Below are 23,793 nucleotides of genomic sequence, written 5' to 3'. Positions count from 1 at the left end.
GCACATGGCTATGTCTGTGGGAGAGCTTCTGCCACTTGAAGGTGTTTTTTTTATGCCGATGGGAGACCTCTCTCGCGGCAGCATAGAGCATCTTCAACAAACGCACTGCTGCAGTGGTGTATGTAGAGACATGCCCTTATTTACAAAGGTAAAGCAGGAAAACATACATACACAAATGAGTTATGATCTTAAGCTTCAAAAGATAATAGACGCTTCTATAATAAGCAAACTCTATATGTCCTATATGTCCATAATCCAAGCTAAGCAGCTGGGGAATTCCTTGCTTATGCTTATAAAACCTTGTCCTCCCCACCCCTCGAGTCCAAACAGCATAGAGATACAGGTCCTTCTTGTTAGGGGTTTTTCCCCTTCCCCCCCGTGCTCTGAGCCACGAACTTACCTAATGGGAGGAATTCACCGGCATGACTCCTTCGAGGAGCATGGGGAGGAGAGAGGGGCCGAAAAACCAAAGTCTTTTGTTCTCTTTATTGTTCCACAATAGTCTGGTGTCAATGGGCCTTCCTTGCTGGCCAGGGCAGAACACCTTCAGTTGGATACCAACACTGTACACTAGTTAATCTTGCTCTTCTGTCTAGTGATTTACAGTGACAAAGGCTTACAATAACAAATGCTCAAATATTACCTCACAATATGGGAAAGAGATGCTATAAGTGAGATTAATGTATGCAGCAACTCACAAGCATTCAATGAAGTCTGAACACTAAACATTTTCTTATAGAATCCTAATACCTATTTTATCAAGTCTAACACTCAGATGAGCCGGGCAGATTCTAACTCTGTATTTGTCAGTGTTCAGTGGAGACGTGGGGATCTTGGCATAAGTTGGCACCTGGTCTGCCAGGATCACAAAACCATGTCAAGTTGCAGAGTAGGTTTGATATTTGCTATTATTATACGTATTGTGGTAGTGCCTAGGGACCGATGAACAACACGGTCCTGTTGTGCTCGGATCTGTACACCCAGAGTAGCAGACAGTTTCTGCCTCAAAGACCTGACAATAATAGATTTTATACAGGACTTGTGCATATCATCAAAAACAGGACAGCCCACTTTATTGAATGAGGCAAGATGGGCGAGGGGTAATATTTTTAATGGGACCAATTTCTGTTGGTGGACAGAGCTCTTCTTCCATTCTTCTTCACTCTATTGAATGGCAGTGGAAATACACAGCTGCCAGAGAGTCACCAACCGACCATTCCACCAATTTTTCCTGTACCAAATGGTAGTATATTAGTATCTGATCCAGAATGCTGCTGATTGGTCAGGAATCCCCACGCCACATTCATGTGGGTTCTAGCTACAAGGAGAGCATAGGTAGTGTATAATCTCTCTTTAAAAACATCTGGCTGATACAGAATTTGGGCCACAGTTCACTATTGTAATCATCCCCCACCACAACCTCTTCCTGCATTAGATCTCTGGGGTGAAGGGGAGGGCAGGAGGAGGAGATGTCATTTTGAAGCAGAACTCTGAGAAATAACATGCCATTAAATGTAGTCAACATCTCCCAATCATTGATTAAGTTTCTTGTGTTTCAGAGATGGTGTATGCATTTCTAGTAATGACAACATTCAGCTTTACAGCACTTCCCAGGATACGGTAAGGTGTTTATTTACCTGGGCCATTCATGAGACGAACATTTAAAGAGACAAATTTACTCCGATCCATCCAGCATAAAGTGATAGGTTGGCTTTCCACTGAAATTCAGATTACATGTATTTGTGCCTTCTGACCTTCTGGCTATTTCTTTCTTTCTGGAAATGCCTAAATGCTGTTTCATACTTTTAAGGGGTCACATTACCATCACATAAACTCATGTATTTCACAAAGCATGTCATAAAAGTGCCAAACCATTATATAAATGGAGTTTGTACAGCATTTCTAGATATTACTAAGATTTGCCCATACAAATGGCTCTGCTTTTTCCATGGAAACAAGTGTACTTAATGAGGAAAGCGGAGGAAAAAACAGAGAGAGACTAGGAAAAATAATTAAGGATTTTAAGTAAACAATATAAACAACATACATATTGGTATGGGATGGTAGAAAGATTGAATTGTCACTTACTTGGTCAATCATGGTTGTGCCATTTGTGAGCAATTTGGTTATCATAAAACCACTATCCAAAACCCTTTCTAAACCTCCATATCTTTACTGTTTACTTACATGCTGTTTACCCACAATAAAACAAGAAATAAACTAACTCAAACAGTAAAAAAACAAACAAACAAAAAAAAACCCAAACCCCAACAACCACCACAAAAAAACCAAAACCATAAAAACCTTCCTCTGCCCCCATGGCATCTTCATACAAACCCATTCCTTCATAAGAAATAGTCACATTCATCCACCTTCGCTCCTACTGTTTCCCATTTTCTCCAAAATAGTATGTTGTAGTTCTTATCTACCTACTACTTCTTTTTATATTCGCAGTTCTAGGATATTCCAGCTTTTTGAATAAAAATGTTCAATCACCACATTAATATGCAAGTCCTAGGTTCTCATCTGCATTTCAATTTTATCCTGTTCTTTAACTCCTTTTCTCGATGCTCTCCTGGAAGTGCCAAGCATTTGCTTGGGATGAACCTCTGGTCTTGCCAAGAATAACCTGAAAAGGTTGCTAAATTGTTGGGAAACACTGAAAAATCTAAGTCCTTATTATTACTGTTCTGCGTTTTCAGTTTTTATTTTTTTTAAAAAAGAATCCAGGAATTTTTCAGTTTATTTTCCAAACACTAAAACCGGGATGAAATCAGTTTAAAAATTTAAAAAAATAAATAAATAAAAAAATCAGGGGGGAAAAAGAAAAACAAAAAACTTTTGTAATGTAAACATTTTACTACAGTATAATTGAAACTTTTTTAAAATGTACAAAAGTATATTTTCTCTCTCTCAGAGATCATAGTTTTTTTCCAGAAATCCTGGTTTGCGTATGCTCACATAATATTCTTCAAAGTATCCTCACTCGTGTTGAGTCTCTTGCTGTCTTGGAGGTAATCCAACTTAGGAAATATGCACTCTGCATCAATAGATCCAGGGAGTACACACAAAGCTCGCCGTGCCACTTTGCTGAAGTTGGGAAGTGTGTCTTGATAACTGTTCCAAAAAGCCAGCACATCCAGTTTCACATTGTCAGGGCTAGGCATGTTCATGTAAGTAGTAAATTCCCCATTCAAATTAGAAATTTCTTCTTTAGTAGCAAATTGTTGAAATACTGTGACATAATGGTCGTAGTCTGCTGCAAAATTCACCTTGAAGAAGTGGTAAAACATCTGGTAAAACATCAAAAAGAATCTTCGGCACCAAACACTTCAGGTTTCAGATTACAGGCCTTGGTCATCTCCCATTTCTCGCTGAGCATTGTGTTGAAGGTTTTGAACACGTTTTTGGTTTTCTCATGTTCCAGGGTGGGAAGGATTTCCAGAAACAGTTGGGTTTTCACACTCCTCCAGCTTTTGTGCTCAGTTCAGCTGAGATTTTAGTTGTCAGGATCCAGGAAACATCTGTACTGGCAAACATGTTGGCAGTAGTCCAAGAAAACTCCAGTGTTTTGTGTGTGTCACACAGTGATTCCAAGTTTTCAACAATGAACATGACCTTGGTATGCAGAAACTGGCAGTCATTGTGGTTATTTGCCAGTCTCCTCAGAATTTTTGCTTTAGAACCAACACACTGAGGATGATCCAGGAGACACGTTAGCACAGTTTACACATTAATTACATGGCAGACAGCGAAATACAAGCTCATCCACCGATGTGGCACAGCAGGTGTAGGTAATTGGCAGTCAGCTCTGCACTCCTCTTGCACTGTGTAAAACAAAGCCTTCAACATGTTGGCACACTTGAAAACGGCCCTGAAACCAGTGATGAAAGATTTCACGTCTTTCATTTCTTCTGCAGCAGAAGCTGCTGACAGTGCAACGTTAATCAGATGAGTAGGACATGTAATAAGTAGCAGCTCTGGTTTCTGATTGAGTTTAATCTCCCGTGCAAAGTTAAGCCATGTAGGAAGCAGAATCTGTGTTAGTTGTAGCCACATTTTCCCAAGTTAGCTGGTACTGATGAAGAATGACCATTCTGATGGTCAAAAATCATCCAAGCATGTGCAATTCAGTGCGTGCTATGTGCACATCTCTGCCATGTGGTTTCTATTCTCATGTCCAAATATATATAGAAGCTGACCATTCGAGCTCAAGTGTGGCAACTTTCTAACAGTTTTGTTTACAAGAAATACATAATGGTTTACCAAACCTAACACAGAGGTGTTGTAAGGATTGATGTTCATAAAGTGATTTGCAGTTGTAAAATGCTATAGCCTGTAAGTGTTCCCTATTATTACAAAGTACAGATACACAACAATGATTTCACCACTATTTTTAGATTGGGTCCTCTGTGCTCCTTCATCCTCACAATGTGTCCCCGTTTAAGACCATAAGTACAAATAGAGTTGTGTGTTTGACTAGCCAGGGACTCAGCTGCTGGAGCTGATACTTTATAGTTGTTTTCTCCATTGGGAATGACACTTCACCTTTTAGCTCCTTGATTTCCTCTCACTGTGTTCTCAATCCTCAGTGTTCTGGGCACACAGCTCTCCTTGCTCTTCTGGAAAGAACTGAGTTTATCAAACACTGTGGCATTAGTTTCTTTGATTTCACTGGCTTCCTTTAGGAATGTCTATCAAGTTTTCATGTCCTGGAGTGTTTCTGCCAAAAAACATGTTCCTCTTCCTACATAGTGTTCATGCACAGCTGTGTCTACTCATCATTGTGTTCTTCTCAGAGAGAAGAAGCTGTACATTCAAGCCAGAATCAGGGTAATAGCTATTACAGACTGTCCCTTTAAAAACAAGTGTGCTTTTTTATAGCGGTTAGGAATATTTTTTCATCAGTATTTTCAAATCCAACAGAAACTCTGCTTTGAGTCTGCTACATTGGCACCGGGGAAATTAACGTTTAAAACATTTCTTACATTCAGGAGTATATTTTCAACCAGGCTGAGGCCCAGATTTCTTGTCTACGGGTGCAACTTCTGTCCACAAAAGAGCTATGGGCACAGACCCCTAGAGTTATGCCTCCATCTGAACTGTACCCCCAAATCAGATGCAACTTTATGCTAGAAATTAAATTGCCAGTGCAAAAATACAGGCACAAAGTGGATGCTGCACTGGAAAGAGGGACTCCAGCTAAATGCATCTGAAGGATTGATTTTCAGCATGTTGGCGGTACACAGTCTCTGCACCCTGCAATAAAGCTGGAACAATCTGGTTCTAAAGCTGCACTACAGTCCCTCCTACTTAATGAGTAACCCAACTTTAATTCCAACCTAAAAATGCTATCCCCTATCCTTTAAACCCATGTCTGTAGCTTTGCTCAGGCAAAACCATTCCTCTTAAAAGTGACTTTGGCAGTTTTGTTTGATATTGTCCAGGGGGTGGAGATCATTTTCATGAAGAGCACCTGCTAAACACAAGTTATTCAGGCTGAAAAACAACGTCAGACTTTGATTCCAAAAACAATTGGCTCTTTAAAAAGGATTTCAAGCTCCACAAGCAAAGTCTGTGCTTCTCAATTGCACAGACGTTGTCGGTCCCAAAGCAGTTTTTCAGACACTGACTGTGATCGAGAACGCATGCTGGAGCAATAAGACACTTCGTGCCATTACATCAACTTTTTCCATTTCTGAGAACTGCCACATTCCTTGTACTGGTCACCGTCTAACCAATTATGCAAAGGAAAGACCAGCACAACATGCTCTACTGCAGAAAAGCAAAACAGTGCCACTTGCCTTTTAATTGATTAAAACTATTCTAATAGAAACCGTGACACCTCACTTAAAGCTGCACCGCTGCCTGCTACGTTACTGTTAGCCCAGCTTAATCTGAAATCAGTCTGAGGATACCATTCTTATGTGGATCAAGCAAGACAGATTAATAGGTAAATGGTAACCCACTGTATTGTATTCGTCACATATCATGCTACATGCAGCTGTTCCAAAGTGGTACGGGTAAGCAGGGTAGGGAGTCTCTTCGCATACACAAACAAGCCAGGTGGAATCTTTCTACAGTGCACAAGTGTGGGCTGGGAAGGGTGTGAGGCCTGCTGGGAGTGAAGAATGTCTAGCCTCCCAGCTGGCTGGAGTGTATACTGCCATGAGCAACAAATACTTGCCAGCAGCACATCAGGGTGCACTTTACACTTTCTCGGGGCAACAGCAAAGTGCATTTCACGTTGTGTTGCCTGAAGACTGCCATGACAAATCCTGCCTGTGCCAGCAAAATTCTCACTGCCAAGGATGCATTTGTCTGCATCTCTGTTCTTCTTTGTTGCACTGTCCGATTCCACCAAAGACAGAATTTATCCCATAATTTATCAATTGCCTAGAGTAAACATCCAGACACAGGTCAAAACTCTGACAAACAACCTCAGTTTGGCTTCCTTCTATGGTCTCCTCCCAACTGCAAACAACTTCGAGCCAAGTTAGAATGTTCCACATACAGCACGTACCACCGATTCATTAAAGATGTGACTGGGCTAAAGCAGATTTGGTGATTTATACTTGGTACCGATCCTGGCCTATGAAATATCCTGCAATTTGCCTCAGCTGTGTATGGCTGAATAATCCAACATGTTCTAGAAATCATGTTACCTCCCCCAAACTTGTTTGGATGGATTTTTTTAAAGATATCTGTATCGAACAGCATTCTGACTACCTCAAAACAGATTCAGATAGAGTACAGGGAGCTGTTGTCAGGTATCCCTTGATGTGAGGACTATGTCTGGCCGGGAGAAAGTCACTGATGAGACTTAAGATGGCGGAGGAGTTCAATTCATGTTGGCAGATTTTTTCCACATGTGACAGGTGGTTTCTTAGAGAAGAGCACAACTGCTGGCTGGGATGCTGTACATTTTCCTTCCTCCTCTGCCATTCCCAGCCTCCTGAGCAAGGCAATTCTCCTCAAAACGGGCTGAGGCTTGATATATGATGGGATGCAACTGTAGTCTATTGCCAGCAAGCTCTTCTCAATTCGTGGGATCATTGTCTCTCTTCTTAAGATATACTTTCAGGGTGTCCTTGTAGCGTTTCCTTTGTCCCCCGTGGGTTCTCTTACCATGACTAAGTTAAGAAAACAGGACTTGATTCAGAAAACGAGTAGTCAGTCAGCCGCACACAATGACCAACCCAGCGAAGTTGATGTTTCATAATCTTCTCTTCAACACTGGTGATGTTAGCTACAGAGAGAACGCTGGCATTGGTGCAATGGTCTTCCCATCTGATACGGAGGCAGCACTGTTGGTACCATTCCAGATGCTTACAATGGTTTCGCTATGTCCCCCATGTCTCGCACCCATAAAGAAGGGTGGGAGATGACTATTGCACTGAAGACCAGGAATCTTTGTTTCCATCTGCAGATCTCTGTCAATAAAGTCACGACGGAGAGCGCTATAATGGTGCAATCAAAGTTAGGAACAAGAACTTGACTACTACAGGCTGTCAAGAAGTAGAAAGTTGTCAAGTAGTAAAAAGCTGGTGCTATCAGAGTTTCTGGCTATCAAAGTTGTAACATCCAAGAGCGTGCTTTGAGTCTATGTGAAAGATGAGTCAAAACTTGAAGGTGATTCAGGTACAACTGACCACAAGCACAGAGTGCAGTGCCAAAGCATGAGGTTTCCTCACAACTAAGACTCAGACAAGAAAATGTTAGTGTGACTCTTTAAGCAAAGACATAAGGATCTTCTGGTGACAAAGAACATAGGGTGACATCCAAGGCAGAGTAGTCAATCAGAAGTCATAATCCAACCAATACATTTCAGGCTATCTGAGGCTGGGTTTCTGAGGATAATGGATCTGCTAATAGCTTTCCTCAGTACTTGGAAGCAGTTAGACTGAAGAATTTAGAGATAGGCTTGGTTCAGCAAATCAGTGAAACAATTTATAGGGATCTGACTAAAATAAAACGATAGAAATACGCCTAATACAACAATACTTAACTAGAATAATGCTCAAAATCACTGAAGCTTACAACAGTGGCACAGTTCAGAGAATTCTTCTTGAATTAAAAAGTGTAGCCATGCATAAGTCACTCTAACTCCACTCCCCCAGTTTTAACCAAGTCTGTTCACACTGCTGAACATCTAAAATGGACATAGTCATATTCCTTATCACAATTTGCCACAGAATGGCAGGATGTGCAAGTCAAGCAAAGAAAAGTGAAAGCGGCTGTACTGAAGTAAACTACAGTAACAAGAAGAGAATGTTGCTGGTGTTTTAGCAGATGAGAGCACTGTCTTGACCTGCAGCACATTGACTGAATTCATGTGTTTTAAGGTGAAGCAGAGTAAACTCATCTGGCACGTCACATTTTCAAAGCACTGTACAAATATTTTAAAATATGTTGCCTCATGCCATCAGATTTATACCTCTAAAAAGCCTGGTGATTGATTTTTAACATTAAGTGACCAAAGCAAATGCCAGCTGTAATGACAGCTTTCAAGTGTCATATTTACAGTCAACCTATTCTGGGTCTAGAAGAGAGAAGGCAAATATTTGTTCCGATGGAAGTTGTTCAATCCCCTGAATTTCCATGCACCGCACTGTCCTGCTTTGGAAATGATTTGGCTTTGGGATTCTAAATGTGGCTTTCTTTCTCCTATTTCTGCACCATTTAAGGGGGTTCTCACCATTCCAAGGCAAGTGACAACGATTTTGTGGAAGATGCAGGTGGTATTCCTGGTTTTCATCACAAGCAGCTTTCATAAGTTAGAACAGCCTCTAGGCTTCTTTTAACTAACTGTTGTCCCTTTTTGACCCAAATAGCTAATCAGAGTTTGGGGCTCTGGGGACGTTCCAGCTGGAAATAGAAATTGACGGAGTCTGGTATTTTCTTTGATGCTGTCTTGTTTATTTATAAGAAATGTACGAAGTTCTGTTTCTCTGAACACAGAGGGAACTAAGAACAAAAGGAACAGTTTCTTAGCTTACAGCCTCTTTAGCCAATACTAGACCCAAAAGCTTGCTCTTTGTTTTTCTCCAAGGTCAGACTCACACTGTACTTTAGGCTCCTGCCTGGCTTTCTTCCCTCTCCCTCCTTCTCTGTTCTTTTGTCAGTTCTCTGTTTCTGCGTGATCTCCTCACACACACCCCTATCCAAAACAATATTCAGCCAAAAAGCTGCTGGGCAGGTTCACATGTATCTTTTGTCTTAGGTGGGAGCTTATGCTTACAGTTATGATAATTAAAGGGTGAGTTCAGACCTATCAATCTCAATGGGGTTTTAACTCAACCCAAGGTTTCACCCAGCTCATAACAGTAAGCTACAACTGCCACTAGGTTTCTTTAACGGATGTCAGGGCCAAGGTAGTTTGAAAGTCAGGGCTTCCTAATGTTCCCTGAACCCTCCTCATGTCAGAACGTATCGTGATATAGTGTGGTTTTTATACTGTGGTTTTGGAATCTCTCTCCTTACAGCTGTGCTGTTATTTGTAGCTAGGAAAACTGAACTTCTACACTGATTTAAGGGGCCGCTCCTCACAAAAATCAAAAGGGTTTTCTTTTAGAAAAGTTAGCAGAATTAACACAGTTTTAACAATTAGGCCTTTCCCACCCTGACTTTTTTTTCTTTTTAAAGTGAAGCTGAAATAAGCAAATAGTGCAGGCCACCAAGTAAAAAACAAACACACAATTTTTGAATGAGACAGGCTAAATTTATGTTCTTATTTTAAAGATCTTTGAACTCTATAACAAAATCTTTAAAAAAAGAAATCCCGAGGAGTGAAAAGCCTATCCAACATATGGATCAGCTGTTTGGCTTTTGAGTTGTTTATGCTCCATTTAAACCAATGCTTTATTGGGTTAACCTCTGTTTGACCCAACGGCGGGACAAGCTATTTTCCTTGAGCTAGTCATTAGTTGAATCATAACTGCATATTCCCAAGGAGAAACTTCATTTAAGTTAAAAAAAGAAAATCAATGAACAGATGACCAAAGGACTAATGAGCATTCTAAGCTTTGTCGCTTATTATAATCCTTTCCTGTAGCCAGGGGAAGAAGAAAAGAGAATAACCCCACCTAGTTCATGCAGTATAACTGTATACCTGTGAGAATGCAATTCCAAAAGCCACTCCAGCTATGATTCCCATATTTGTCTCCATAAAACTGGTCACCAGATCATAACAGCCCTGAAAAACAGATAAACATAATTAGTATTTGCGCGCGTTTGCTTCCTCCCCCATTTCATTTGGCTTCAATTAAAAATTGAGTACTTTTATCATGACTTCCAACAACATTTTAACCTATTTTATTTAATAAAAATTCATGCTAAGTGATGAGTGAGCCCAACAATTGCGAAGACAGACACAGTACATTTTAGAAACAAATTTGCTAGAATGGGAAAGAAGCCCAATGTGATGCTGTAATAAATAAGACACTGCTGCATTATTAAGGAAAATCGTTTTGGTATTTTAAAAAAAAAAAGTAAGGCTTCAATGTTGATCTGAAAACAAAGCAGAATCTGACAAGATACAGGCAGTAAAAATTAATCATGCTTGCTGTGACAATTTGGGAATATGTTTGTACAATCTATAAATTGTGTGTGAGATTATGAACCCTCTGGGTACATCTACACTGCAACAGAAGACCCGTGGCATGGCCACGGCCGGCCGATGTCAGCTGACTTGGGCTCACAGCGCTTGGGTGGCAGGACTAAAAATAGCAGTGCCGAGGTTTTGCCCAGGTTTGGAAATCCCACAAGCCGGGTGGGTCTCAGAGCCCAGGTTCAGGCCCGACCCTGAAAGTCGGCACTTCTATTTTTAGTCCTGCAGCCCAAGCCCTAGTCAATTGACCCGAGCTCTGAGACTTGGTGCCACAGGTTTTTTATTGCACTCTAGACTTGCCCTATGTATCCGTGTCAGGCTGCAGACTCCATTTTGAACGTGCAACCTTTGGCCTGCTCTGTGGTCTATTTGCCTACACACTGGGCTGAGATTCCAAAGGCTGGTGGCAAAAGAACAACAGAAGAGCATAGTTGACTCGAAGAACCTAAACCGCTGGAAATCTATTCATTCTAGACAAAAAGACAGGTCTCTACCCAGCAGAAGTGCTTTAACACTGGGAAGCCTTCGGCAATGAAATCACCCAGTAAGGATCTGAGTCCACATGAGGAAGTTGGCATGTGTGTCACGTGACACAGGGGCCAAAGGTTTAAAAAGGGCAGAGGCTGGTCTGCTGGGTGGGGAGAGGCCATTTTCCCCAGTTCAGGAGAGAGAAGCAACCCAGCACATAACACCTCCTGAGGCAGGGGACTCCCTGCTTGCCTTCCTGGACCTAGATGGTCCCCCAAGGACTCACAAGAGAAGGGTGAGCTTGCGGTTTAAGATGTGTATTGTTTTGTATGAGCCGGACTCCTGTGCTTTTATATGATTAAGAAAAACAGCATAAAGGTGTTAGATTCTGTGCAAAGTGTCTCTCTGTGTTAAGTACTCCACAGCTGCTGCATTCCCCGGAGTGCTACACGGCAACCAGAAGTGTCACACCTTTTTTGGGGGGCAGGAGGAGTAGTCCTCGGTGATGGGCACGTTTAAGTAAGTGAGGCACCCTGAGGGTCAGTGCTGGTGCTGGGGGCAGGTGGGCCGAGGAAACCCAATTCTGGGGATGACAGCCTGAGAGTAAGTGCCAGGAAACGGGCCAGAGAGGCCAAAGGAGGAACTAGTGCTGCAGCCTGCTGAGGCTACAGAAGCTTGAAACACCTCGGGGATCCAGAGCAAAGGAGGCCTGGGTTCCCCTCCCAGCTGTCCTAGCGCGTGGCTATGAGTGTGTGCTCACTAGCATCTGCAACACTAGCCTATTTAGAAATGTGCTGCTGTTTAACAGAAGCACAGCTTGGTTGTGTAGGGAGGTGTCCTGCCTGGCAGAGTCCCTCTACAAGCCACCAGGCATGGTCTGGAATGGTTTATTACCTTTAATATACAGCAACACTGAAGTTTTTCTGGAGTTTTTTAGACTATTTCCTTGAGATTTTTTTGGAGAGGAAAAGAACAAACAAGCCCCCTTCCACCCTTCAAATATATATATTCCTGGTCTACAGTTCCCATCAGTTCATCCACTCTCCCAAATTCAACATATGCAGCCTTTAGAACTGGGAGTAGGAGGCAGAGAATTCATGTGCATAGGCTGTCCTTCTCCTGGACATGTTTTTGAGCTCTCTCTTTCTCTTTCTTTCTCTCTCTCTCTCACAACATGAATATTTTCTTAAAATTATTTTTTTCAAAATGTGTTTGCAGTTACTGCTTTCCCAGTTCCAAGTGTTTGAAGGAATCCAGGTCATTGACTGCAAAACCACAGGAACAAACAATCAGGGTTTTTCCCCCCGATACAAACCCCACGAAGCCACACACAAAACAACCCATTTTCCCCCCAAATTGAGCAAGAACTTATTCTCAGACTGAGGCCAATGGAAGGTGTATTTTAGAGCAGATGTTACATCTGTGTCAGTTGTACAGGAAGCTGAGAAAAGAGTGGAATTTTACTTGGGCTCCCCTTTCTCAGGCCTTGTCTACACTACACAGTTTTGTCGATGAAAGTCGGCTTTTGTCGACAAAACACTGGAGCTGCACACATTAAAATGCTCCTCCCGCCAATATAATTCCCCTGCTGTGCCGACATAATAAAACCACCTCAAGGAGAGGTGTATGGCTTACATCGGTGTAGTTAGGGGGATGACGTATATATGTAGACACTGCGTTTCTTACATCCACTGTGGCTGTTTTTGTCAATTTCACGGCTGGGCTGGGAACCAGGCTGAGAAGCTCTGGAGACATGAAACTGGCAAGGCTGCCAGGTTCCTGGGGGGGTGAGGAAGCTGTGGGCGGCTTCCCTCCCACTCCTGGTGGGGAACAGGGAGGCAAGAAGCCCTGGCTGGCTTCCCCCCACTCCCGGTGGGGAACGGGGAGGCAAGTGGGGGAGCAGCTCACCAGAAGACTGGGTTCTCAGCTCCCCACACTGCCCCTCTTAGGTCAGTGGAAGTGCTACTGGTGAGGACTTGCACCACCAATCCCAGAAGGGCAGTGTGGACATCAGCCACTGCAGTAATTAATTTGGTGGCTGTAAGTCGACCTATCTTTGTAGTGTAGACATAGCCTCCATCTTGACTCCAGCATTGCCAACATGATGAGTCTATTCATTACACAGATGTGAGCGCACACACAGGTGCCAATCTAGCAAAATCTTAAGCATGTACTTAGTGGCTATCAGGGCCTTATACTGCATACAAGTGGTCAGAAGAAGACAACGACAATGCCCTTTGTTTAATGTAGGCCATTCGTGACCTAGATTACATGTTTTCTTGAACCTACTTTGTAATATTAAATATATATTTTTTTAATCCTCAGAGTAATGATTGGGTAGATAAAGTTAATAGTAACTCAGGACAGGGGCAGCCATAAGTCAGTTATGAGATGTTTCAACAAACACATGAATCCCTAATTACATCTTGCAACATTATACTCTACATTATTTCAAGCTTACTCATTTAACATATCAAGAAGCTACGGTTGTATGTCCTGCATATTATGAAATGAGGCTAGATATTTCAACCAATTCTTTCATTCTGCTATATGTGGCTTAATATTTTTCCAGCCTTTCCCAAAAGTTCTCAAATCTATTTTGTTCAATAGCCTTCACAAGATGTAACATCTAACAGTTATGGTAATCTGAGAGAGACTTAAGGTCTCACTTGTTAAAAAGATCAAGCTAGTAAGATAACTTTAATCACATACCTCTTTTGTACAATGTTTTTCCAGTACACCATACAATAAATTGCCAGAAACAGTAAATGTTGTATGATTGTGATTTAAGTGCTTAGTCCTTGTTGTGCACACTCATAAGGATGTGTGCAAAACACTCAAGAGTGATGCAGACATTACCAAAGATACCTGAAAAATTGTGTGTATCGTAACCATGCAGTTATTCGGGAAAGAAAAAACAAACAAACCAGCAACCCTATTTAGCAACTAACACTTCATTTGCATCCCTATATTCCTGATCCTGTACCAACATTTTATAAAAAAATAATTCCTAGTGTTTGTTTGTAATGCGCTTTGATTAGCTACCTCTAGTGACATCTCAGAGTTAGGCCTTGTCTACACTTGTGCTTAGGCCAGCAAAATTTACATCACTCAGGGGTGGGTTTTTTCACACCTCTGTGCGACAAAAGTTTTGCCGACATAAGTGTTAGTGTAGACAAGACCTTAGATAATAGCCTCATTTAATAGATGAAGAACCAGACATGGAGATTTTGGGCCAGATTCACAAAGAAATGTAGACGTGGTGACACTCCATGTCACTGCGCCTAACTTTTAAGTGCCTAGAAAATCACTGGGATTCACAAAGCCTGGGTTAGACACACAGGTTCCCTATACAATGAATAGGGAGAGATACATGCCTCAGAATGTGATCACAAAAGCCAGCAGGCTAGGTGGGGAGCAGCCTAAACCAGCCCACGGGAAATGCCAGTGCTAGAGGTGTGTCCCAAGACCCACCCTCCTTAGGGAGTTCAGCGCCTAAATCCAGGCTGCAGGAAGGTGCCTCCCCCTGCCCCAGATTCTCAGCTGCAAATCCCTTCTTGGCATGAGGCACCCACACCTTTTCTGCCAGAAGCCAGGGGTGGGAGGGAACCTCCCTCCAAATTAAGGCTGCGAGTCTGTCACAGATTCTGTGACTTTCCGCGATCTTTGTGACTTCTGCAGCTGCAGTGGCCAGTGTAGCTGGCCCCGGAGACCACCTGAGGACCAGTCCTGGGGGCGGCCCAAGGAGTGCTGGGGCAGCAGCGGTTCTGGGGGTGGCCTGAGCAGTGGCTGGTGCAGTGGCCCCGGGGGCAACCCTGGAAACTGTTGGAGAGTGGTCCCCAGGGACCGTGGAGCAGCAGGCGACCGGGGGCACTCAGTCCCTGCCATCGGAGCAGGGGCCCCCAAAGCAGCAGCGCCCCCAGGAGTAGCTAAGATTTAGTCAGGATTATTTATAGTAAAAGTCATGGACAGGTCATGGGGCATGAATTTTTGCTTATGGCCCGTGACCTGTCCATGACTTTTACTAAAAATACCCATGACTAAATCTTACCCTTACTCATAAGCTTTAGCCCAGTGGTTAGTGTAGTCACCTGAGATGTGGAAGACCCCTGGTTCAAGTCTTCCCCTCACATCAAGGGGAGAAGGGATTTGAGCAGGGCTCTGCCACCTCTCAGGTGAGTGTCCTGGCCACTGGGCTATAGGCTATTGTGATGCGAGACTCCCTCCCTCTCTCCTGTTGAAACTGTTCCATTGTTGATAAATCATGAAAAGTCTTTGGGTCACAGAGAGAGAGAGCACAAGAAAGCACAAGCATGAGAATGCTCTACCAGACTACCGAACCACTCACCTGGGAGGTCGGAGACCCAGGACCCTATCCCTCTGCTCCAATGAATTTTTTAATGATTTATTCACAATGGAACAAGAGACAGGGGATGTTAAGGGAGACCTACATCTAGATAGCCTATACCCCAATGGCTAGGGCACTCACCTGATAGATGGCAGATCCCCGTTGAAATCCCTGCTTTCCCCCTAAGATGGAGATGGGACTTGAATTGGGGGTCTCCCACATCTCAGGTAAATACCCTAACCACGGGGCTAATAGTTATGAACAAGGTGGTCCTCTCCTTCCCCCTGGATGTTCTGTGCCAATCAGCAGACAGGGCCCAATCTAGTAGGTGAGCTCTAAGCACACTTACCGGAGCGGGCCCCAAAGGTCAATAGGAGGAGGAAGATGCATCTTCCCTTGGTTCATGAATGGCTTTGCAGCGTAAGTGTCCAGACACCTAGAGTGAGGCTGCAGTGCATGTGTTCAGATACAGAAACACAGGTGCCTAGAGAACTTTTACTGGAAAAATTCAGGCACTGAGAGAATTTAAGCACTACACAGTTGGGAAACGGCTGGGTAGGAGCTTTGGAAATCCTAATGAAGTCTGATTCTGGAATCTAGGCACCTAAAGTGGCAGCTACATGCCTAGGTAATCAGTGGTAGAGTTGGGAAAAAGAGTCCAGGAATTTCTGACTTCCAGTCGTATTGTCAGACAACTAGAATAAGCCTCCTTTTGATAATTCGTTAGTGTACTCTTTGTGAGCTTTTAGTCATTTATTTTACTTTAACTTGTTTGAAGCTTTGTCCTATCGCTGGTTTTTGGAAGACTGGGGAAAAGACTACATTTCAAATGTATTCATCTGTGAGGGAGAGTCCTCTGCAACAAGGACCTGTATGTCCCCAATCCTGCAAAAAACACACACAGACAAGTATCATAAACCTCTTTCTTGGCTGAGAAGAAGAGGAGACTGTTCAGAGACCATCAAGGCTGTTCCTTCCCTGTAAGCTACAGTGGTAGGCCAGTCACAACTCCTTTTGCTTTTCTTTTATTCCTGTTCTCCTACCACTGTTCAGAAATAGCCCACCTTGTTCAAGTTTCTTTGAGCAACTCAAAAATCTGGGACAGTTCCCAAGCAGAAGTCTTTAAGTCTTTCATTTAAATGGCAACATCAGAAAGCAGAAACCAATTTCTCAAATGCAGCAAGACCTTCAAACTCTCTGGACAATTCCATCAAAATAATCAAGTCAGCTATTTCAGTGACAGAGACTGTATGGATAAGGGCTGGTAGAAAATAATACAATTAAAAAGATAAAACAAAAACTGGCTTTTGTGAAGTGAGTGTGAATGCTGGTCAGTTTGCTGCACAAATCAGAACATTAGAGCAAGGTAACTGCACCCCAGCTTAAATCTGGGAGGGATCAGCCAGGGATATTTGAAAGGAATTGTTTTTAAACCACTGTGCGTTTCCCTTCCAATTATAATTTGAAACAATATTTCAGTTTTGGTCATAGCAAAAAGGCACATTAAATCAAGGTCAGATTGTGGTGAGGGGAAGGATGCCAAGAGCATGCATGCATCCATCCATCCAGCCAGCCAGCCAAGTACTTTTAAGATCTTCATCTGTGTAAAAGCTGTAACCTTTCCTGCACCTTCTCCCACAGTGACAGTCTAATTCAGAAGCATCAGGGCTACTCCTCATTAGAACTCTATGTGTGCTAGTCACCTGTAAGTGGACCAGTGAGGCAATGGCTATAGCTCTATCCATCTAGTGGCCACACAAAAAGGAGGGTGCACTCTGAAGCCTGGAGATGGTGGCAGTGGGGGGAGCACAGCTCTGGGCTCCCAAGTGTGTTCCCTGGGAGGAATTCTGGCCAACTCAGGGCAGGTCTACACCCCAAATGCTGCGCCAGTGCAGCTGCACCACTGTAGCGCTTTGATGAAAATGCTCTAAGCCGATGGGAGACAGCTCTTCCGTCAGCTGAGTTACACCACCCCCACGAGAGGTGGTAGCTACGTTGGCAGGAGCAGCTCTCCTGCTGACCCAGTGCTGTCTACATGGGGTGATACGGTCAGTATAATTATGTTGCTCAGGGTTGTGGAGTATTTATACCGAAGTAAGTGTGTACTGCAGATATGGCCTCAGTCAGAATTCCCCCTGGTGACTCCGGCTGCAGCCCACCCCACTGCACTTACACCTCCTCGCTCTCTACAAAAGGCAGAGTCTGGCACTAATTAACTAGTGTAAATGAATGTCTTTGCATATCCTTTAAACTCCACCAATACAGCAGCATTACGCTGATGGCAATTATTTCAAGTTTCACAATAGGCTGACATCATCCCTGTTCTAAATCCATTAGCACTGATTGGCTCACATTAGGCTACTGTGGCTGAAGGATAGGTTAGTGGAAGCTAATCCAGTATTAGCCTCTTCTTGGTATGTACTCTCTGTTTGACTGTTTTACAAAGGCAGAGTCCTAAATGTGACCTCAATCCCTGAAGGACAGGCAGCTGAGTTACAGTACCAGCTGAAAAGAACTAAAATACAACACAACCAACCATTTCTTCATTTTCCTGTTATATACCAATAATTTCTTGTATGAACCATTACACTGGAAATACACGAGAAATGACAAGAGAAATACATCGCTAAACGCACTGGGGCGAATTCATCCCTGCTGTAATCTCCTGAAGACAATGGAGTTATATCCGGGTTTAATCTGGCCTCAGGATTATTCCCTTTATGAATAATTTGTTACCTCTGTGAACATCTTAAGCAAAATGTCAACAGAAAAGAAATTCTGTGCCAGCAATAAATGTCTACGTGCACACCACAGCATTAGGGGTGTATATTCTATATGTTGCATTGTCCCCCCCCCTTTTCTTCTTCCTTTCTTCACGTTTCCTGCATTTTTATTCTCCTATTATTATTTGTTTTGCTTTTTCACTCATTCTCTCTAGATACTATTTTCCTAATCTTCTTTTTGAGGGTGGGGAGGGGTGACTTTTAGCTCTGTTCTGCCTGCAGCAGTATGACTCCCATGAAATTAAAAGGGGCGCAGCAAACATCTCACTAACCACAATGCTTCATGTCAATCATCCCCATTTTCCCTCTTTGGGCTCACTGTTAGCATCTAATGCCTCATATTTCTGTCAGAAGACAAGTTAGGGGGGTGTGTGAAAAAAAAAAAAACCCAGTGAGAATGAGAACTGCGGATTGACATAAGTATCACGGGCAGCTGCATCAGTTCTGTGTATTTCATAGTCTTGCCAGCCTGGCCTCTGTGCAAGATGCTGTGCCAGACCAAATGCGATGGGAAGTGAGTTCACATCTCACTGGTGGGGTTTCTGTGTCTGCTTGTTTCAGAAATGTCAGTTTAAGAGTTTGGTGGCAAGCAGTGGACAGAAATGAACAAGCAACCTTATCTACCCTCCATCCCCAGTTTCAACCCCCTTCATATCACTATGCAGAAACCACTTCAATGACACTATGTGTAGTAACGTGCAAAACTAATTCACCAGATGCTTGTATCTCAATTGCCTTTGGCACACAGTGGCCTGTACCTTCTGGTTTACTTTAGTGGCAGCAACGGTCATATTGCGCAGATCCTGGGGATTACAGTCACTGGCGTTCATGCAGCAGCTTGGGGGAATACCATGTTCAAAGAAGTAAGGGCTAGTGCTCCAGTTGGTGTAGTTCTGAATGCCACAGCATCTCAGCTACAAAGAAAGAGTAGACAATAAAAGAAGTCAGTGTTAATACAAGCACAGAAATCGTTTTAGATCTTACCTATCATAGTGAGGCCAGACCAAGGCTACTCACTGAGATTTATTTTCCAAATAAGCCTGGGTCTGATCCTGCTCACACAGAAGTCAATAGCTGAATTCCCACTTACTTCAGTGAGACAGGATTGGGCCCCCTGCTTATACTGAAGAATGGAGTAGTGGAACTATTGTCAAAAACGTGCAAGTTACCAGCAGGAAGCACTACTATACTTGAGGACTGGGAGAAGGCCAACAATGTACCTATCTTTTTTAAAAGGTACTCACGGCATGATCCAGGGAAAACTAGATTGAAAAGCCTTCCCTTGGTAACAGGAAAAGCATCTGAGAAAAATCAAAAGGTTATAAAGCACCTAGGGGAGCACAAATGGAGACAAAGCAGTACAGGTTTAAGATGAATCAAGCCTCAATAACTCATCAGAATTCTTTAAAAGAGTTAACAAAACAGCAAATAAAAGCAGAACTGATGGGTTTAGACTTTCAAAATGCTTTTGGTGAATGCTTATTTAGAAAATTTGGAAGAGTGGGAGGTGCATCCTATTCTAGATTAATAGCTAGTAACGCCTGTCAAAAATGAGGAATGGCAGATTTTCAGCATGGAAAGAGATCATAAGAGGGATGCCCTGGGGATCAGTGCTAGGACCAGTGCCGCAGATAGAATGAACATTTTGCCATGATGGGAAAACTGACTGATGACACAAAACTCTTTAGGTTAGTCAATAATGACTAGGACTGTAAGGAACACAAAAAAAGAGATAAAACTAGTTAATTAGACAACATGATAGAATAAATTCAACCCAGACAAGTACAAGCTAATGCATGCCTGAAGGGGCAGTTTCACACAAGATGATGGATTTTGAATAATTGCAATCCTTTTTTAAAAAGATCCAGGAGTTATCAAGGACAGTTCAATTAAGACTTCTGCTTAATGCACTGTGGTAGTGAAAAAGCAAATAAGATGCTATGCTGTGTGGAGAAGGGAAACGATAGATGCACATTATAATACTGTGCATATGATATTTACATGCTTGATATAATCTAATCCCTTGCTGGAAGTAACATTTATATTTATAACTCTGCATTCTGGTTCCTTGATTCTGCTGACTGTGGTGGTATCCAGTATTGGTTTCAATTGTTTATCTAGCCCGGCTGTGATGTTTCCTCATGCGAAGCACACTGGCTGAAAGGCTGTGGCAGCCTCCCATATAAGTGCCATAGAACCATCTAGGTTAGAAAGGACCTTTTGTGGACCATGTAGTACATCCCCCTGCATTGTGACAGAATGGAGTTCATTGTTCCTGGGCATCTCGTCTAGCACCAACTATCTCAAGTGAGGGGAAAAACAGTCCATTCGGTAAACTTGCTGCACTGCCAAATTCTTCTTATAAATAAACCTCCACCTCCATTTTTAAAACCTGCTGCATCTTTCCTCCATTACTGTTTATCCCGTCTTTGTTATAGAATGACAATAACCTCTTTTAAAACATCTCCCTGAGCATCCATAGGCAGTCATGTCTGCCCTTCACCCTTCTTTTCTCCAGATGGAATATGCCCAGTTCTCAACTTTTTTTGATAGGTTTTCTCTTCCAGGCCTTTCTTGTCTTTAGAGAACTGCTACAGGTTATCAGCTAAACAGGATGCTAGATTACCAAATCCTGACTAATCGTGTTTGAATTTGTAAGGCTTTATAATGTTTCCGGCAGAGCCCCTTTAGAATAAGAATTGCTCACACTCTGTGATACCAACTAAACACCAAACAACTGAAGATGCCACGAGGGCTTGTCTGCATTACAAAACTTACATGGGTTTAACTAAATCCATGTAAAATGAAGTAACCACATTAAACTAGATCAGTTTATGTGGGATTGAGACCAGTTTAAATTAGTCCATATTAGGGGTTTGCCCCAGGATAACTAGATTGATTTTAAATTGATTAAGTCACAAGGGTGTACATTTTCTAATACTGACCAGGCCCAAGACTAGGGGTGAACTCAACTGGTTTGACAAAGTAGCAGTTTTCAAGAGATGCCAACTAGATGCCATAGCAATACAGTGTCTGAAATACTGTCTTCTGGTGGTGGTTCTGTCAGCCAGGATATCAATAGCATAGTGACCCAAGGAAGCACAGAGCAGCCTTGGATAGACTGGCTATTCTGTGGCTACTAATACCAAAGATGAGATCCTATAGAGGTCAATGGCAAAACTCCCACCAACTTGGGGCCAGCATCTCACCACAGGTGTTCAGAATCCTGACTCTCCATTCTAGGTATCGAATATTGGCACCAAAGAATTCAATGGGCAAATCAGTAGCAGTTGTAGGTGTGGAAAGAATGCAGGCTCAAACCATAAGTAATCAATTTAGCCCCCAAAAAATAACTTACTAACACAGATGTTTGAGCCCTTGGCAATTTGTGTTTTGTGATCAAACAAGACTAGATTCTGTTTACATCCTTTTACAAATAGCTACTTTAAACTTACACTCTGTTGTACATCATCCACTGCGCGGCTTCGCTCATCATTCCCGTTGTAATTCTGGATCGCTTCAGTGTACGTCCTAAGGAAAGTGTCTTTGATCTAAGAGGAAAAAAACAGAGAATGTGATATTTTATAAGTGACCAGCAAATGGAGTGGGCATTTTAATGCACAAGCTTTCAGAAAGTGTCTTTCCAAGAAATTTACCCATTTCTAACCTTAGCAAGATAGTCAAGTCAGAGTGAGAGTGTGTCACTTTTGCCAGTCTTTCTGAAGTGTATATTTAGAGTCTAAAAAGCTCTCTTCACAAGTCCTTGTAATGGCATTTTCAGATTGCCACTTGCAGCCATGGACTCTTTAAATAGATCAGCAAATTGCTATGTTTTTAAAAACAGCTGGGATGGATTTGCAGCTGCCCTGCGATAATTTATTAATACGGTATGTTAGTCTGGTTATTCCGGTGTTAACTGTATGAATATATTAGTTTAATCGGAAAGCTGCCTCGAAAAACAGGCAGGAAGGAAAAGCCCAGCTCAAGATAGCCACCTCTCAGAAAACACTTGATCGTTGTTAAGGGACAACGTCAAAACTGTTAGCTTTTATTACTTCATCTGTCTTGAGCCAACCTGCAAAATCAGTTTGGACCAGGAAGGGTCAAAGGTCGGAACACAGAAGAACAAAAGAACTACAGCAGATTTTAAAAGGGACACATTCTCTGTCAAGCGTTGGGAAGCGGGGGGAGTCGTTCAAAGAGGAAAGGAAAATGCAGGGAGCTTCTGGGAGAAGCTAGGCCTACCTAGGTTATCATCAGAGGATGGAGAGACTTTAGGTAAGATGTATATGTGTGTACTCCTTGTTATTTTAAAACCCTTTTTCTCTAAAAGCTTTGTTCCTGCTGCTAAAACAGCAATACTTTGCTTTAGGAAAGCTGTCTGATCACTGTACACCACTGGTCACCGACTCCCTAGAGGAAAAAGCTGCAGGTGTTGAAGTCAGTCGGATCTGCTTGGTAAGCATGGTTGATACACAGAGTACTGTAGCCCAGGGACACGTCAGAGAGGGAGAATTGCAGAATTCCATCTGGGATAAGTAAAGGCATGAAGCCTGACACTGAAGGGGCTGCATTCATAGAGACCAGTGGGAGGACAGAGGTGCAGTGGCTCTGCAACCATGACAAGACCACACTGTGAAAATGAGTTCATCAGCTAGAAAGAGGAGCGTGCCAAACAGCTGGAAGTGATGTGAAAAGCAAACGCAAAAATGGAAATAGGGAGAGGAGAGAATACTAACTAGTTTTCAATTTTCTGGTTTATTCCCCCAAATTCATTACACGTTTGGGTTTGCAAGAGGATGGGGGAGTATACAAATTTTGAGGCGTAAGGGCCTATGGTATGTAAAGGAGGAACGACTTGTGCCAGTGTACAGGAGGGAAGGTGAAGTATGACCTGCCAATTCTCTGTTAGATAAAAATAGCTAGAGAGAAAAGGAATTTCCTCCTTCAATTTACCTTTTGTGTGCCAGCAATATGAGGGAGGTGAGCTTTGTGTGGAAGTAAGGGGCATTAAAAGGCAATGCTAATCCCCCTGCTTGGCAGCAGCACTGATTCATTGCAGCACAGGAGGCCTCTGGATAAGGAGCTACTGCTCCTCAGGCTAGAAAAGCTCAGGAATGTCACAGAGGACATTTGAACTGGGAGGCAAGCAGAGCCTGGTGGCAGATTCAGGAAGCTGCATTGCTATGATCTTGACAAAAGATTGCCCACTCACAGGTAGAATGGTAATCCCCAACAAGAAAGAACAGGTACGTGAAGATCTAATTGGGAACCATCTACCACTGGCAAAGGTAGAAACAAGAAATGTCGATTCAGAGGGAAATATCACAGCCAAAAAGGGCACCAGCGCGGCAGAACAGGCTACAAGAGGACTACATTTGGCAAAGGGGAATGAAACACAGGGACAGAAGTTACTTCTCAGCCACTGCACAAGCGCAGACTTACTGGCCACCGCAAATGTTTCCCCTCCCCCCCCCCCCCAGAATAATTGATTCTGACTGGGAGGCAAAAGGAAGCTGCAATTACACCTTACATTCACCAGGTGCTGATGTGGCGCCAGAAGAGAGGGCGGCTGGTTCACGCGC

General features: G+C 42.9%; 1 protein-coding gene across 1 annotated transcript in view; it reads right to left on the bottom strand.

The window, feature by feature from the left end:
* Positions 1-23,793, bottom strand: part of TSPAN7 (tetraspanin 7) — a 156,780-nt gene that overhangs the window by 7,020 nt on the left and 125,967 nt on the right. The window contains exons 4-6 of the mRNA XM_067545119.1: positions 21,664-21,759; positions 18,967-19,122; positions 10,112-10,195 (exon numbers count right to left, since the gene is read on the bottom strand). Coding sequence (XP_067401220.1) covers positions 10,112-10,195; positions 18,967-19,122; positions 21,664-21,759 — 336 coding nt within the window. The remainder of the gene's footprint in view (positions 1-10,111; positions 10,196-18,966; positions 19,123-21,663; positions 21,760-23,793) is intronic.

The sequence above is a fragment of the Emydura macquarii genome, unplaced genomic scaffold (genome assembly GCF_026122565.2).
Source record: "Emydura macquarii macquarii isolate MOO-44397 ecotype Brisbane River unplaced genomic scaffold, CSIRO-AGI_Emac_v2 contig_1043, whole genome shotgun sequence".
In the NCBI taxonomy this organism is placed as follows: domain Eukaryota; kingdom Metazoa; phylum Chordata; order Testudines; family Chelidae; genus Emydura; species Emydura macquarii.
Note: the sequence above shows the minus strand (reverse complement) of the source record. Positions and strands in the feature narration are given on the sequence as shown.